The 15,840-nt window shown below is 40.1% G+C and overlaps 1 protein-coding gene across 1 annotated transcript; it reads right to left on the bottom strand.

Moving 5' to 3' along the window:
* Positions 1-11,697: 11,697 nt before the first annotated feature.
* Positions 11,698-13,513, bottom strand: LOC121811534 (cytochrome b561 and DOMON domain-containing protein At5g47530-like). Its single transcript, XM_042212414.1, has 2 exons — positions 12,814-13,513; positions 11,698-12,398 (listed from the first exon to the last, which is right to left on the bottom strand). Exons 1-2 carry the CDS (start codon positions 13,429-13,431, stop codon positions 11,823-11,825), a joined length of 1,194 nt encoding a protein of 397 aa, XP_042068348.1. The 5' UTR covers positions 13,432-13,513; the 3' UTR covers positions 11,698-11,822.
* Positions 13,514-15,840: the final 2,327 nt, after the last annotated feature.

The following is a 15,840-nucleotide window of genomic DNA, read 5'->3' as shown; positions in this document are numbered from 1 at the left end:
CTAAAAGATCATCAAACTATGCACAACATCAGCAATATAATTTTAATGTTTCAAACTTCATAACCATTAACACGTTTATAACTGGTTAAAGCCTGAACTAGGGCTGAGGAAAAATATCGAAATACCGAAATACCGGTCTTATCGTACTGAAGAAATACCGAAATTATCAAATTTTTGGTATACCGTGATTTTTGGTACGGTATACCGCTGCTTACCGAAATTTGGTATATACCCTAAATTAAGATATATACCCTAAAATATAAATACAATTATATATAAAATAAAACATAGTGATTCGTTTGTTTCGGAAAGACTTGTCTATCCAATCGTTGAATTGCCTTGACTTGAACACTCTTAACATGAACATGCTCGAGGACTTGTTTCTGGTAAGGGTATTAACAAAATAACTTCGGATTCAAATCAATTTATAAATAATCTCTATACTACACATTTCACCCATCAATCGATTGAAGAGATAGACAGTATGTAGATATATTACCAGTTTTTGGAACAAATTATCACACTCTTCAGAAGGGACTAAATCTGGATAAGAATCCAATAATGTTGCCGATTTATTGAGCAAGTTGAATGCAATCTCAATCCAATGATTATGAGTGCAATATGGAAAAATAATCTAGAGAAATAAAATCCATCTCTTCAGCTATAATTAGCTAAGAATCGAATTAAAAGATATGAGTAATTACCAAATCAGCACTTTTTGCAGCGAGACATAGCTTATTACGTTCTAAATCTTTTGATACCTCGCAGGACATTATGTTCACATGTTATAGAGAATATGAGTATTTTTTCTTGGAAATAAGCATAAAAAGTAAACATTGTTTGAGCTGCTTCACCGTTATTGATGATAAGACAATAAACTTTTTTGGTTCTTGCGTCCACATGAATCAGCGTACTATATGATCTTGCGCAACATCGTTTTATCCAATACATAACCAGTACTGTTAAATGCAGTAATAAGTCGAACATTATGCTAGTTCTATTCAATTATAAAAAAGAGTAAAATCTATGCAATTATAAAAAAGAGTGTGACCTTTTCTTCTTCCGATACACGGAGCCGTGATACAATTGAATTGATCAATAAGCTCTTTAAGTGATGGAGTAAAAGTCAAAATGGACTTCTTCACATCTATGTATTTGGATGAACCACCCTGACTCCAACTGATCTCTTTAAGAACCTGCATAAGCTGTGGTATAACATTGAAAATGGACTCCTTTATACTTGAGTATTTTGAGTCCATGTCGTTTACTTCGACCTCCCTAGGCCTCTCATTCCTTAGTCTTATGCTGTTTTCTTCGACCCCATTAGGCCTATCCTTCATTTCCCTCTCCTTCACTTTTTCTATTTTTTTCTTCACTTTCTTCACCTGTGGCTTCTTGCCATTAAAATTTTTTATCCTCTGATGAGGAACATATACCATATCAAACGGCTCTCCTTCACCCAAAGACTTCATATAATTTGTATCTAATTACTTGGCCGTAGGTTCCATGAGCACACTGACTTCAATCCTAGTTTATTTTGAGTATGCTTGAAGTGTGTATAAAGCATACTACTTTCAGGAATGATATGATCTTTCTTTGATGGTTGAAATCGCGATTCCCTGAATCTGAGCCCCGTAATAAGGGCAAACTCTTTTGCTGCGAATTTAATTTGTCTGTCGACAATTTGAAACCAATGTTCGTTTAATGGGATTTCAGGCCCCTTGATCTCTCGGTATAGCAGGGGTGTAAGAGTACCTGTAAATACTTATCTCTGCTACAATCTAGTAGGTGCCCTAAAGCACCACCTTTAACAGTATTTATGGCATGATCTTCCCCTACTGCTTTAAGTGTATTTATGACGTCCAGTGCAGTCATTTCCCCGAGGAAACATGAAATGTAATAAGTATCATTCATTAACAAACTGTTCTTATTCAATGTGAATAGGGGTGGGTGGGTACCTTACTGAAATTACCATACTGTATATCTTACCGTAAATTAGTATGTGAAAAAAAATTATACCTTTACCCTACCAAAATTTTCGGTATACCGAATTTTGGCATACCTTATTTTCAGCATGACGAATTTACATACAGATACCATACCTCATTTTCGGTATAAGTACGGTATACCGTACTTATCTACTGTGAAATATAAACGTAATTATGAATAAAATAGAGTATTTAATATATTTTTAAAATTATAAAATATAAATAATATTCTAAAAACTCAAATTATCTATTTTCATTGATGTTGAAAGTCAGGTGTATCGCAAAAGTACGGTATACCGAACTTTGATACGACATACCGAAAATGAGGTATGGTATCAGTATGGAGATTCTCCATACCGAAAATAGGTATACCGAAAATTTTGGTAAGGTAAAGGTATAATTTTTTTAGCATACCGAATTTACGGTAAGGTATACCGTACCTAGCCTGGTGATTTACGGCATGGTGATTTCGGTAAGGTATACCGTACCTACCCACCCCTAGCCTGAACCAGTAAAGAGCTTCCACAAGCCAATTCCATAAAAATAAATATAAAATTATAAAGGCAACAATTAGAAAATAACTTTACACCACCCTAAGATTGAATTCTTGACAATCTTTTAGTTGCTAGAAAGACAAAGGGAAGATACACAGCAGAGTATTCTAACTTCATTGAAACCATTTTAAAGCGATATACGATTATAGCTCTTTTCTCTATCAAAATGAAGAATGAACAATTAGACAAAGTTAAAAATACTTGTTGTTAGATAAGCGAAAAGATCAATACATATATAGATGCAAAAGCTATGAGTAGAAGAATGGGCAGTAAATAATCAATCATGGTGGAGGTATGAACTTTCTCCGTCCGTCCCCACAAAGTATGAACTATTTCCTTTTTCGTCCGTCCCTAAATGGTATGAACTTTTTAATATTGAAAAATTCAAACAACATACTACCCCTACACATCATTTTATTTACAACTTATACCATTATCATTAACACTTATACCATTATAATAATATGGACCTCGCTCTCCACTAACATTAGAGCATCCACAACCGTGCTCTTGCCAGCGGCACGGTTGTGGGCCCGACCCCACTTTTCTGCCTGCTCTCTGGCAAGAGCACAACACCCATAACTGTGCTTTTCCGCAAGGACGAGCACAATTAATTTAAAATTCAATTACACAAAAACATTTCCATAATACTAAAATTCATTAAAAAACCACAATAAATATTACAAATTACAAATAAAATAAAAAAGACATAATTAAAATCCTAAAAATTAAAAATTACATAATTAAAATCCTAAAAATTAAAAATTACATAATTAAAATACTAAAAATTAAAATTACATAATTAAACTCCTAAAAATTAAAAATTACATGATTATTGGCTAATATTACCCGAGGAAGACTACGCATCCGGCAACACCAACCCCAATTATTTTTTGAGACCCAATATCATGTCCTCGTGCGTTTGAAGTTGTGTGGGGGTCATAGTTGACCTATCGGCCATATTGAGTTGGGCCAAAAGGGCCCACAACGAGTTGTTCGGGGGGTGGAGGTGGAACATAGGGTGCGGGTTCGGGGGCGGGGGCCGATGGAGTCGCGGAGCGCCGGCGGTCGGCCGCCGCCTTCTTCCTTCCTTGCGGTCGGCGTTGGGAACCGCTTGGTCCGGCGTCGGGGCTACCCAAGTTAGCTCCGGTGAGTTGGCTAGCCACTTCTTCGGAGCCGGAGTTGGATAGGGATACCGACCTTGACCGTTTGGAGGAGCCGCTCGAGGAGGATGTTACGCCTCCCATATACCTCGGGTGGAACCGCGTTTCCTGCCAAACGTTGAGGTACTTGAACGACTTACCGTTCAAGGATTGGTAGGTGCTCAACGCGGCAGTGATGATGTCGACCTCGCTCCGGCCGCTCCCGGCATTCCGCGACTCCTGGAGGAAATAGCCATTAAACTTGCCAATTTCTTCGTTGGCTCGGCCGATGCAGTTGCGCACCATACTCTCGTTGCGCTCGATCGTTCCCGGCGGCCGGTTTGCATTGTACCGGCGAGAGACGCGCCACCAAAAGTGATCGCCGGATTGGTTCGTGCCAACCGCCGCATCTTCGGAGATTTCGAAGTACGCCTTGAACAATTTATCCATCTCCGCCGGAGTGTACGGTGTTCGGACACAGCTACGAGTAGGAGCTGGCGAAGTTTGGGAGGGGGCGGTCGGCCTAGGCTTCGGAGGCACCTTGGTCGTCTATTGGGTATGGCCGGTAGCCACCTGGAACGGCCGAATCTTGGGTGAGAGAAGGGGCCGAATATTCTGTTTCCGGACTAGGAAACGGTTGTGCACCAAACCATTCGGGGTTCCAACCGTGAGAGGGCGGGTTGTCATCGCCTTGGCCGGACATTGTTAGGGTATGAGAGAATGAAGATGAAAATGGATATGGGAGAATGAATATGAGAATGGATATTGGAGAATGAAGATGAGAATTGTGTAGTTTGATGTGAATTTTTGGGTGTGAAAGTGGGGGTATTTATAGATGAAAGTGTGTATTTTTGGGGGGAAAAAATAAAAAAAGTGTAAAAAACGGTAATAAACGGTTATAATTTTTTTGGGAAGTGATTTTTTTATCAGTTTTTTTAATTAAAAACTGATTTTAAATTTAAAAAAAAACATTTAAAGGCAACGGCTATGCCGTTTCCCAATCGCCGCACGACACGTCAGCTGCTCGCTAGCGCGGCGCGAGCGCAGCGGCGGCGAGACACATCCGTTCCAGCGGCGCGGACGGCGGTGGCGACGGCTGCCACCGTTGCGGATGCTCTTATCTCCACTACCCTTTCTCTCTCTCTCTCTTACTTTTCCCCTTATTTATTAAAATTTGTGCCAAACTCGAAGTTCATACTCTCTGGGAACGAAGAGAGTAGTCTGTTTTATTCCTAAAACTGAAAATTAATTTTGATGCATAATATTCATAAACTTTATTGATAAAATTTTAATTGTATTAATGTCACAATCCCATATTTTTTTTCTAAATACTTAACTTCAAACTTTTTAATGGGTAGTCAGTTTATCATAAATAATCTTTCCACTTCTCCTAATCACTACTATTATAAAAATAAATTCAAAATGGGTAGTCAATTTATCTTTAAATAAATCTTTTAAATTTTCTAATTTTATAGTATAAAATTAAAAATGACAATTTTATTATTTTCTTCATAACTCCAATTTTGTATAGATGTATAGATTAGTTAATTAATTAATTTATGTTAAAAATATTTTATGATTAGAGGAGATCATTTTAAATTAAACGCTAATTGACTGCCTAAATTAAATGCTAATTGGCTAGCTAAATTACATCATTAGATTACTCTTACGTTGTATGCTAATGGGATGTCTAAATTACATCATTAGAATACATTCACATTGTCTTCATAATTTTTTTGTCCATGGAATCGGTTACATCTTAATTGCTAAATGACCATAATAACATGAAAGTATTCAGCTAAAGATAGTGGGAACCGTTCTCTTCATCATTTTAAAATTGCATTTATATCCTTCAGTGACGGAACTAGTAAGGGACAAGCCCCCGCTCCAGCGGGGGCTTGCCGGTGCCAGACACTGTATAATTATTCCGTGCTTGGGGCGGAAATTGAAGAAAGTTCCCGTAATATTTTTCTTATTGTATGATTTTCAGAGAGATGAGGAGAAGAAAGGAAGAGTCACTGTGTGTGAAATAGAGATACAATAGATAGAGACCAAGAAAGAGAAAGCTTATTGAATTTTGGAAATGATTTTTGACGCACTGTAAGCTATATTAACTTTTTACAGAGCAATATTATTAAATTAATTAGTAGTACTACTCTATTTCTTTAAATTTAATAGTTTACCTTATAAGTTTTGAAATCAGAATATACTAGAAATCAAAATATACCTCCATAATGTATTCTTAATAAAAAAAAGGATATTGCAAATATCTCAACCAAATTTGCAATATAGAATTTTTTAACAATAAAAAAAGAGTGATGAGGAAGGCATTATCAAATATTATAAATAAATAATTATACTCTGTAATACGCATCTTAGTATTGAATTATACTGCACATGACTTTTATCTGATTGTTGAGTTTGGACTATTAATTATTAAGTTGATTGTAAAGTAATAGAAATGAAAGTACAATTGCTTAAATCTCTATTTTCAAATCTATCAATTCTTAAAATAATACTCCGTCGGTCACTAGGAGTCTCATTTAAGTTTAACATAGATTTTAAGAAATATAAATGAAAGTGGTTGAGAAAAGATAGTGGAATGTAAGACTCATTTTTATATATTAGGAGTAGTAGTTTTATAATATAATACGAGTGGAATAGTTAGTGGAAAGTGAGGTGTACGTACCATTTATAGTAAAAGTGAATCGGAATTCCTAATGGTCGACGGACTAAAATAGTAAACCGGGACTCCTAATGACGGACGGAAGAAGTAGTATTATTTATTCTACTTTTTTTAAAAAGTAAAATAAATAAAATAAAATAATAATAATAATAATAATAATAATAATTATTATTATTATTATTATTTTCAGCACCGGCTTATTTGATTTTCTGGTTCCGCCACTGATATCCTTGACATAAAATAATTATCTAAAACTCACCTTTTATATATGTGTAGATAGATAGGATCTTGAAATCAATCATTCTTACATGCAATATCATCAACCAAATTTAACCAATTATTTTAGTTTGTTTTATTAAGTCATTATAAATCAGCAAGATAGCCCAAAAGAATTAAACATTCGGTCCATAATAGTGGAAATCAGGTGCTCCACCAATATGATGTATAGCCCATAACGGTAGCATCATAATTTAACAGGCCCAAAGAATTATTGAAACCCAAATCGGTGACCATAATAATAGCAGTTGCCGAATGATAAAACAGCATCCGCAACAAGACGAAAGGGTTTCTTTTAGATAGATTTTCTTCCATTCGATTTTCAGCGTTTTCGTTGTTTCGCCATGCTGGAATCACTTCTTTTTGACGTTGGTAATGGTTCCTTGAGATTAACTTTTCATGCTCAGCAATGTGTAAATTGTAATGCCTTAGGGTATCCACAGTGGTGATAGCCCAGCAATAGCTCAGCCATAGCCCAGCCACAAACTCCTCCTGCCACATCATCAATACTAAAAATCCTCCTGCCACATCAGAAATAGTCCAGCCATAGCCTAGCCATATCATAAGGTCATCCACAATAGGAATAGCCCAGCAATAGTCCAGCCATAGCCTAGCCACTGCCACATCATCAGCACTAAAAATCCTCCTGCCACATCATAAATAGCCCAGCCATAGCCTAGCCACATCATAAATAGCCCAGCCACATCAATAGCCACATCACTAATAACAATTATATAAAATGACATAATTAACAATCACACAATATACGGAATTTAATTTACGAGACATATACGGGAAACATTAATAATACTATCCACATCACTATTAACAAATATATACAAAATGAAATAATTAATAATCTCACAATATACGGAATTAAATTTACGCCACAAAAACGAGAAAATTCACTAATATTAATAAAATTTACAAAGTACATTAATTAAAAAAAATTACATAATTAAAAAAAAACTAACGTCGTGCAGCCCTCCGCGCCCATAACTCTTCAATTAAATCCTTTTGGAGTCGAATATGAGCCTCCGTTTGGCGCATGTCGGCATGTGCTTGGAGGCGGCCGTCTTCATCGTGGGGTACCCCACTCCGTACGTTAGGGGCGGCTACGCCGTGGCTTGGACCAGCTTCATTATCGTCGTTGGCCCAATCAGTCAGTTGTCCACCTTCATCTTCGACAATCATGTTGTGCATGATTATACAGACGTACATTATATCAGCAATGCAGTCGACGTGCCACAAACGTGTTGGCCCCTTAACTGCCGCCCATCGAGCCTGGAGCACACCAAATGCGCGTTCCACGTCCTTGCGAGCCGACTCCTGCCGTGCCGCAAAGTAGGCCTTCTTCTCATCTCCTGGGCATCGGATCGTCTTCACAAAGACGGGCCACCTAGGGTATATCCCATCCGCCAAGTAGTAGCCCATATCATGTCGGTTGTCGTTGGCGACAAAACTGATGGCCGGACCGACACCCTGACACTGCTCGTTGAAAAGTGGCGACGAGTTGAGGACGTTGAGGTCGTTGTTCGAACCAGCTATCCCAAAATACGCATGCCAAATCCACAGCCAGTAATCAGCTACGGCCTCGAGGATCATTGTGGGATTCTTTCCCTTGTAGCCGGTAATGTACATCCCCTTCCAGGCGGCGGGGCAGTTCTTCCACTCCCAATGCATACAATCTATGCTGCCTAACATCCCTGGGAACCCATGCTGTTCCCCGTGCATCCGCAGCAGATCCCGGCAGTCATCGGGGGTAGGGCTTCGAAGGTACTGATCACCGAATATTTCAATCACGCCCTGACAGAAATACTTCATACACTCCAGGGCAGTCGTCTCACCGATGTGGAGGTACTCGTCCCACATGTCTGCAGCGCCTCCGTAGGCCAACTGCCGGATTGCCGCAGTGCACTTTTGAATATGAGTGTGGCCGGGTCTGCCAGCCGCATCGTGCCTAAAGTGGAAATACAGATATCGTTGCTCCAATCCGTTAACAATACGCATAAACAGGGACCTGCGCATCCTAAAACGGCGCCTGAAAAGGTTGGCGTTGAACCGCGGCTCCTGTGCGAAGTAGTCTTCGTATAGGCGCTGATGTGCAGCTACGTGATCACGATCAATCACCGCTCGGCGGTGTACCACTGGTCGAGGTCGAGGTACCGCCGGCTGCAAGGCCCTCTGCATCCATTGATCAATCTCACGGTTCGTATAAGCCTCTAGCGCTTCGTTCATTATACGCTCGTACTCTTCAGCATCCCCACCACTCCCACCACTACCACCGGCGTTACTCATTTCTAGGTGTTGATCTTGTACAGAAATTAAGATAGAGAGTACTCGTTAATACAAGTGGTGCGAATGAAAATGACGGGCAAGTCGCGTATATAGAGTGTTTCGGAAACAAAAAAAAATTAAAAATTCGCGCTAGGCGGTGCGCTAGGCGATCCGGACGCTGCAATAGCGCCTAGCGGATCGCCTAGCGCACCGCCGAGCGCTAGGCGGTTTTTTTCCGCGAAATCGGCTAGGCGGTGCGCTAGGCGCTATTGTGGATGCTCTAAATAGCCCAGCCACATCAATAGCCACATCACTAATAACACAATATACGGAATTTAATTTACGAGACATATACGGGAAACATTAATAATACTATTTTAATTTTAAAAAAAGTACAATAAATTAAAAAAGTACAATAAATTTAAAAAAGTACTAAAATTTTAAAAAAGTACATTAATAATAAAAATTACATTAAAAAAAGTACATTACTTAAAAAAATCACTCGGTGGCTCCCTCGATTCCGTCGTCGCCGTCGCCGTCGCCACCGTCACCGCCGTCTCCGTCGCCACCGCCTCCGCCGCCTCCGTCGCCACTGTCACCGCCGCCTCCGCTGCCACCGCCGCTGCCGCCTCCACGCAGATCGTCATTCATGCTCTCGAGCAATGTGAAGAGAAATCTCTTCTCCTGGGGGTCCGTCGCCGCTCGCCATTCGGCTAACGTCTTCACCATCATCTGGCGCGTTTGTTAACGCGCGAAGTACTTGAGATCCTCTGTAGACTGGCGGTCAAAGGGGGATGCCGACTGGACCTCCTGGGAACCCCCGGCGACCCCCCTCGCCGCCCGTTGCGCCCGCTTTTTCCCAACGGGGCGAGGTCGGCAGCCGAACGAACGAGGGTTGGGGAGCACCTGGTCCGTCTCGGGGAGGTCGTGGGAACCACCGCTGTTGCCGCTGAAATCCCCGGTATAGTTCAATCGTTGCCGTTTCGGCCAGCCAGCATCGACACCTACTTGGAATTTCTCAGAGTCGTTCAGCACAAGATAGCAGTTCCAGTAGGTGAAGTCCTTATACAACCCGGGCTGGGGGAAGGCTTTCTCCGCTATCCTCCTGCAGTCGTCCTCCGTTTGGCCACTACTCTGCATACGGAGGGCGTTAACGTACAAACCCGAAAATCTGGAGACGGCAGCCCTGATTCGGTTCCACGCCTTCCGGCAATCCTCCCCGTTGTGTGGCCTCCCCTCCGGGAAAAATCGCTGGTAGGCTGCTGCTACCTTGCCCCACATGTTGACGATCCTCTGGTTATTAGAAACAAGAGGATCGTCGCAAACACTCACCCACGCCCTTGACAGGGCAACGTTCTCCTCATCCGTCCACCTTCTCCGTGCCGTGGGGTCATCCCCACCCGGCTGCGACGACTCCCCGACCTTCTTTCCCTTGCCCTTCTTCTTTGGGGCGCCACTACCCTGCACTGCTCCCCCCGTTTGAACGGGAGTTTCCGGAACTCCGAGACTATCAAACCCCAAATCCGCCAACGAAAATTCATCAAAACCGCTCGGCGTGAACTGCGCATCCGTTGGGGTCGATGTGTGCGACGAAGCAGTGCTGAAATCAAAACTGGGGCGATAGACGTTCCCCAGCGTCACCTGCGTCGCCGGTACTCCCCCTGGCGTCCCCTGCGTCGCAGGTACTCCCCCCGGCGTCCCCTGCGTCGCCGAACCTCCCCCGGGCATCATCTGCATATTGGGTCCCCAACCCGGCATCGCCGGGAACCCCCCGACGGACTCCCTCTGGTCGGCATCCCGGGTAGCATCTGCTGCCACGGGTACATGTTGTAGTACCCGGGCATCTGATTCCATCCGCCTCCAACGGGGATTGGGGGAGTTTGAGAACCACTCGTCCCTGAACTAGGCTCGTTGTTTAGATCCATTTCTCGGTATTGATCTTGTATAGAAATTAAGATAGAGAGAGTACTCGTTAATACAAGTGGTGCGAATGAAAATGAAGTGCAAATCGCGTATATATAGTGTCTCGAAAATTTAAAAAAAAAAACAAAAAAACCGCTGGGCAATGCGCTGGGCGATCCCCACGCTGCAATGGCGCCGAGCGCATCGCCCAGCGCCCGTCGACCGCCTAGCGCTAGGCGATTTTTAATTCCAAAAAACCACTCGGCGGTTTTCGGAAGCTGCAATGGTTCGCCTAGCGACCGCCTAGCGCCGGCGCTCGGCTAGGCGGTGCGCTAGGCGCCATTGTGGATAGCCTTATGCAACACCAGCATTATTCACCAAAGATTCGTCAACTTGTAAATTAAGCCCATCTTTCTACTCAATAAAGGAATTTTATACTATTGCATTTGCATGTGATGCTCAAGATTTGACCATTAATTGCCGCCAGAATAGTCTACTATTGATAAACAGCAGAAGATGTTTGGCAGTATTGTTTGAATGCTAAACATGTTGATGGGCATACATACAACTCTGCAGCCCATCCATTTCACTAGATTCTGGTTTTGTTAGTCTCACATTATAGATATAAATCTTTAGAAAGAAACAACTGCAGCTTGTGGTGTGACTGGACCCACTTGGATCATTCATCCTTTGGATTGGAAGTGTTCATATCTATTTAATCTATTTTGCAAAAACTTCCTCATATTCCACAATCTTCTTATACTAGGTAAATGAGTCTGGTTGTTGTTATGGAAGGATTCCTCACCTTTCATGAAAGCTTTAGCATGTTGTGTTATAAATCTCTGTTTTTTGAAAATTGAATCAAAAGGGGGTTTAGAAATCATGTTATGCACCATAAATAATAAACATATATAACTATCCAAAACAAACCCTAAATAATAAACTGAGCAGAAAAACATGGAAAACCCAACAAGAGCCATAAACTTTACAAATGCCTTCAAACCCTTTCTTGACCACTTGCACCATATCCATTATAGCCATGGTTTCCATTTGATATCATGTCAGGGCGGCTCGACTTCTTCCTCTTCAAGACAACACACCATGTGCAGATTTCGAGAATGGCAGCGAGAGCAGCCAGGCCGATCAAGACCGCGAAGTAGGCAGTCCTCCATTTCTGATCAGGATGTAGGATGTTGAAGCCCTTGAAAATGTTGATGATGCTGAGGACTATAACAGAGTATCCAATGAAGTGGTGGTACACATTCCAATAGAATCTCAATTTGTGCTCCTTCTTCGGCCTCAGAAGCAGAGCAGTCACCTGCAGGGTTGCCAGGGTGAAGATGACTATGCCGATGATCCTGTGAGCCGTGTATGTGATTCCGCCAGACTGGCTCCCGAGCTGGAGTCCAGTGATCCACCCTGCCACTCCGGTAATGTAGCCCGAGCTCTGGAAAAGAGCGTGAAGGTAAAACCATGTTGGATCGGCTGCCGGAAATACTTTCAGGTACCTCGCTGTGATAGCACCGATTGGAAGTAGTATTCCCCAACTCACTGAGTTCAGCACTCCGTGAATCTGCATCATATTCCATTTCGCCAGTGTCAAACTATTTGCACCATTTTAAAAAAAAATATATTCTATCTCGTGCTTTATTATCTTTTACTTTAACATTTAAATACTAATTCCTTAATACAAGTATAAATTACTCCATCCATCTCTGAAAATTTGTCATTTATTTTTAAAAAAATTCACTTATTTCTCTTTTCGTTTGTCCATTTGTCATCTTTCACTTTCACCACTTTTGTTTGTAGTGATCCCCATGTTCCACTAACTCATTATCACTCACATTTTATTATAAAATTAATATATAAAAATAGAATTCTCACGTGCCACTAACTTTTTCAACAAACTTTCTATTTCTTAAAACTTGTGCGGAAACAAATGATGACAAATTATTAGGGACGGAGAGAGTAAAAAAAAAATTACTCACATTCTTTTTCTTGGTGCGGGAGTCGATGACGGCTCCCGACGTTCTCCCGGTCTGGCCGGAGAGAAGATTCAAGTTCCCGGCGGACTGGACATTGGCGCCGGAGGTGGGATGCTGGGCCGGGTAATCCCCAGAGAGGGGGCCTTCCTGCCATACTTGGCTCAAGGTAGAGCTCACATTATCAAGCTTGAGCGTGGCAAAGATGGTGTACTCATTCCCGGCAAAAGTCGCCGACAAGTCGGAAACCGGAAAGCTCAAATCCCCCTCTGCCAACTGAGCCTGGTAGCTGTTGACCGGCGACGTGTACGCCCTCATGGTGCCGTCTGATTTCTGGAATGCAACGAGGGCTTGCGCTCCGATCATCCCTCTGCCAGTAGGGTTGATCGCCCACGCCACCCATCTCGACGCTGCCACCGTCACGTGCCGGTACGCGATATTGACCGTTTTGGTGGATTCGTCGTAGTTCCAGTGGAGGAAGGAGTTGAGGTTAGGGAGATCGGCGCAGTGGCTGAATATCTGGTTGCCGGCGAAGGTGTAGTTGGTGCATGATTGTGCGTGGGATGAGGATGTGTAGAGAGAGATGAAGAAGAGGAGAGAGGGGATTAAGGCAGGCCTAAACATCTGAGATTAATCTTGGACTCAAATTTTTGATTTTATGAGTTTGATCATTTGAATGGAGGGAGAGAGGTGTTTTTATAAAAGAGAATGGTGGGGCATGATAGTTACAATTTGGTAAGAGATGTGTGATGAAATTGTGATTTTTTGAGATTATTGCACCTGTCAATTAGCAATATTTGGATTCCTAATTTGTTTAGGTTACAACCACCATTGTTTAGGTCTTAACTTCAACTGCAACTGTACTAGAATAAAGTGATTCAAAAAAAATATTGGTCTTCGGTAATTTCATCGAAATATCGTGTTGTATAATTTGGAAGATCAATAAAGCTAGGGTTTTGTAAGATGCATGTTGCACTGATTAAAGTATGAATTGAGTTTAAATGGCTAACTACTTCACCATTTTAACCAATTACATCTCACACTGTAAAGGTCTCTTAAACACAACACACACCCAGTTTATCTGCATAGGAAAAAAAAACGAATTATATGTAAATTAAAGTGGCATGTGTAAGACTGTATATTATATGTTGGATTAGGTGAATGATTTGTAGTAAGTAGTACTACTAATAATTGTGAACCCAACATTATTAAGTGGTTAAACCAAATCAACTTCTCACAGTACCTCCTCGGAGTATATAATTGATTAATAAATTATATTTGTGATACAAAACAAATGGAAAGATTTGTGATACTTAGGTTGATGTTTACAGCCTTGATTTAGGAAGATGTTTTTGTCTTCTTCTTTATCTGCTACGCTTCTTTTATCTATATTTATATAATTATATTAATTAATTGAAATGACTCAATTATTAGGAACCGCGTAGCTCGCATTATACATTTTTTTTGTTCCAAATTTGACATTCCGTTTTGGTGAAACAGTATATATACCTTTTTCGCGTAACTTTTTTGTACACGAGCACACGTATACGCTTGTGTTAGTTTACTAAGCGTATATAATGAAGTATGTAATCTTGTAATTAGCAAGTTTATGGTTCAAATATCTAACATGGTTTACAATATAATTGTGCAGAAAAAAATTTATCGACTCTCTCAATAGATAAGAGTTAATTGCATCAAAATCACAGTTTTATTAATGTTTAGCATTACCTTGTGGTTTGTTTAACTGTTGCACATTAAAAATATAAAGAAACATGCGATAATTTGTACTCCATAATATCTTTTCTATATATGCAGACACACATAAATGTTGACATGGTGGTAAACATATGCACAAAAGTTTTAATTTGGTGGTGCTAAATGATTCACCTTGTTCCGCCAATGACATAGTATACTTTAAATAGTAGCAAATACAAAAAACTTACACCATTACATATATTTTTGTTTATTTAATATACTTTTTGATATAATATAGTGCTGTTTTATTTAATTCATACTATAAAACTCTGTGTCTTAATAAATTTTTTAACCTAAAAGATTTTCAATGAAATCCTTAGCTTTTACCAAAAAAATGTAAAGATAAAAAAAATCTATATACATTTATAATAGTAGCTAAATATTCTTATATACAGTTAGATGTGAGGAAAATGTAGATGTAGTGAGCATGACAAAGCATGATATCATTATCCCATTCTCTCTTCTCCAGTTCTCCTTAATTTTGTTTATTTTTTTGTTTCCCATTATTCTGAAATTAACTGTGTTATCTTATTGAATTTGAACATGTAGTCTAAAATTATATATCGAAGAACATATCACAATCACAAATATAATTACATGAGAACTTGTGAGATAGTATGAGAGAAAAAATCTTGGTCAGAAGCGACATATGTATTATTTTATCCATTAATTTATACGTTGAGAAGTTGGTAAGATTACGACTTTTTGTTGGCAGTGAAAAATAGAGGCACGTAACCTAAATAACATGCAATATTGATTTGGGTAATATTGTTTCTTTTCCGTCTTTGTTGTTGATAACAATAAAGATATATTGTTACACTATTGATCAGGTTTACTTAATTTATTTACACCTCGACATCGTGGGTACTTATAACTTTTGCCTCGATTTTGTATACCATTATCACATAATAATAGTAAGATTCAAGATAGCATCAATATATATCATGGTCACTATTAATTCTAAAAAGCTAAATTATTTATTAAAATAAAATATCAAATAAAATAGACACAAGATATCATCCTTTAATTGGAGAACAATAGCGTAATCGGAACTCCGACTAATAGTGATTGGGCAGAATTTATAGGTTGATATTATAAAACTAACATTTCAAACTGGGTTTTCGTGAAAGACTTCCATGTTTCTCCCTACTAAGTACTAATCACTTAATTTGACTCGATTTCCCAACTACTCCCACTAATCCTTCCTTTACCCCATAATTGGTCACCATATAAACCGACACGAGTTTTAAGAAATATAATAGAAAGTGGGTTGAAGAA

Source organism: Salvia splendens, chromosome 7 (genome assembly GCF_004379255.2).
Source record: "Salvia splendens isolate huo1 chromosome 7, SspV2, whole genome shotgun sequence".
NCBI lineage: Eukaryota > Viridiplantae > Streptophyta > Magnoliopsida > Lamiales > Lamiaceae > Salvia > Salvia splendens.
The sequence above is the reverse complement of the archived record's forward strand: the minus strand, read 5'-3'. Positions and strand labels throughout refer to the sequence as shown.

Bases quoted from the DNA above. Each gene is read 5' to 3' on its own strand.
- LOC121811534 (XM_042212414.1), bottom strand. From the start codon at position 13,431: ATGTTTAGGCCTGCCTTAATCCCCTCTCTCCTCTTCTTCATCTCTCTC. The intron at 12,399-12,813 runs GTGAGTAATTTT...AATATGATGCAG, and splicing joins CCCGCACCAAGAAAAAGAAT to ATTCACGGAGTGCTGAACTC.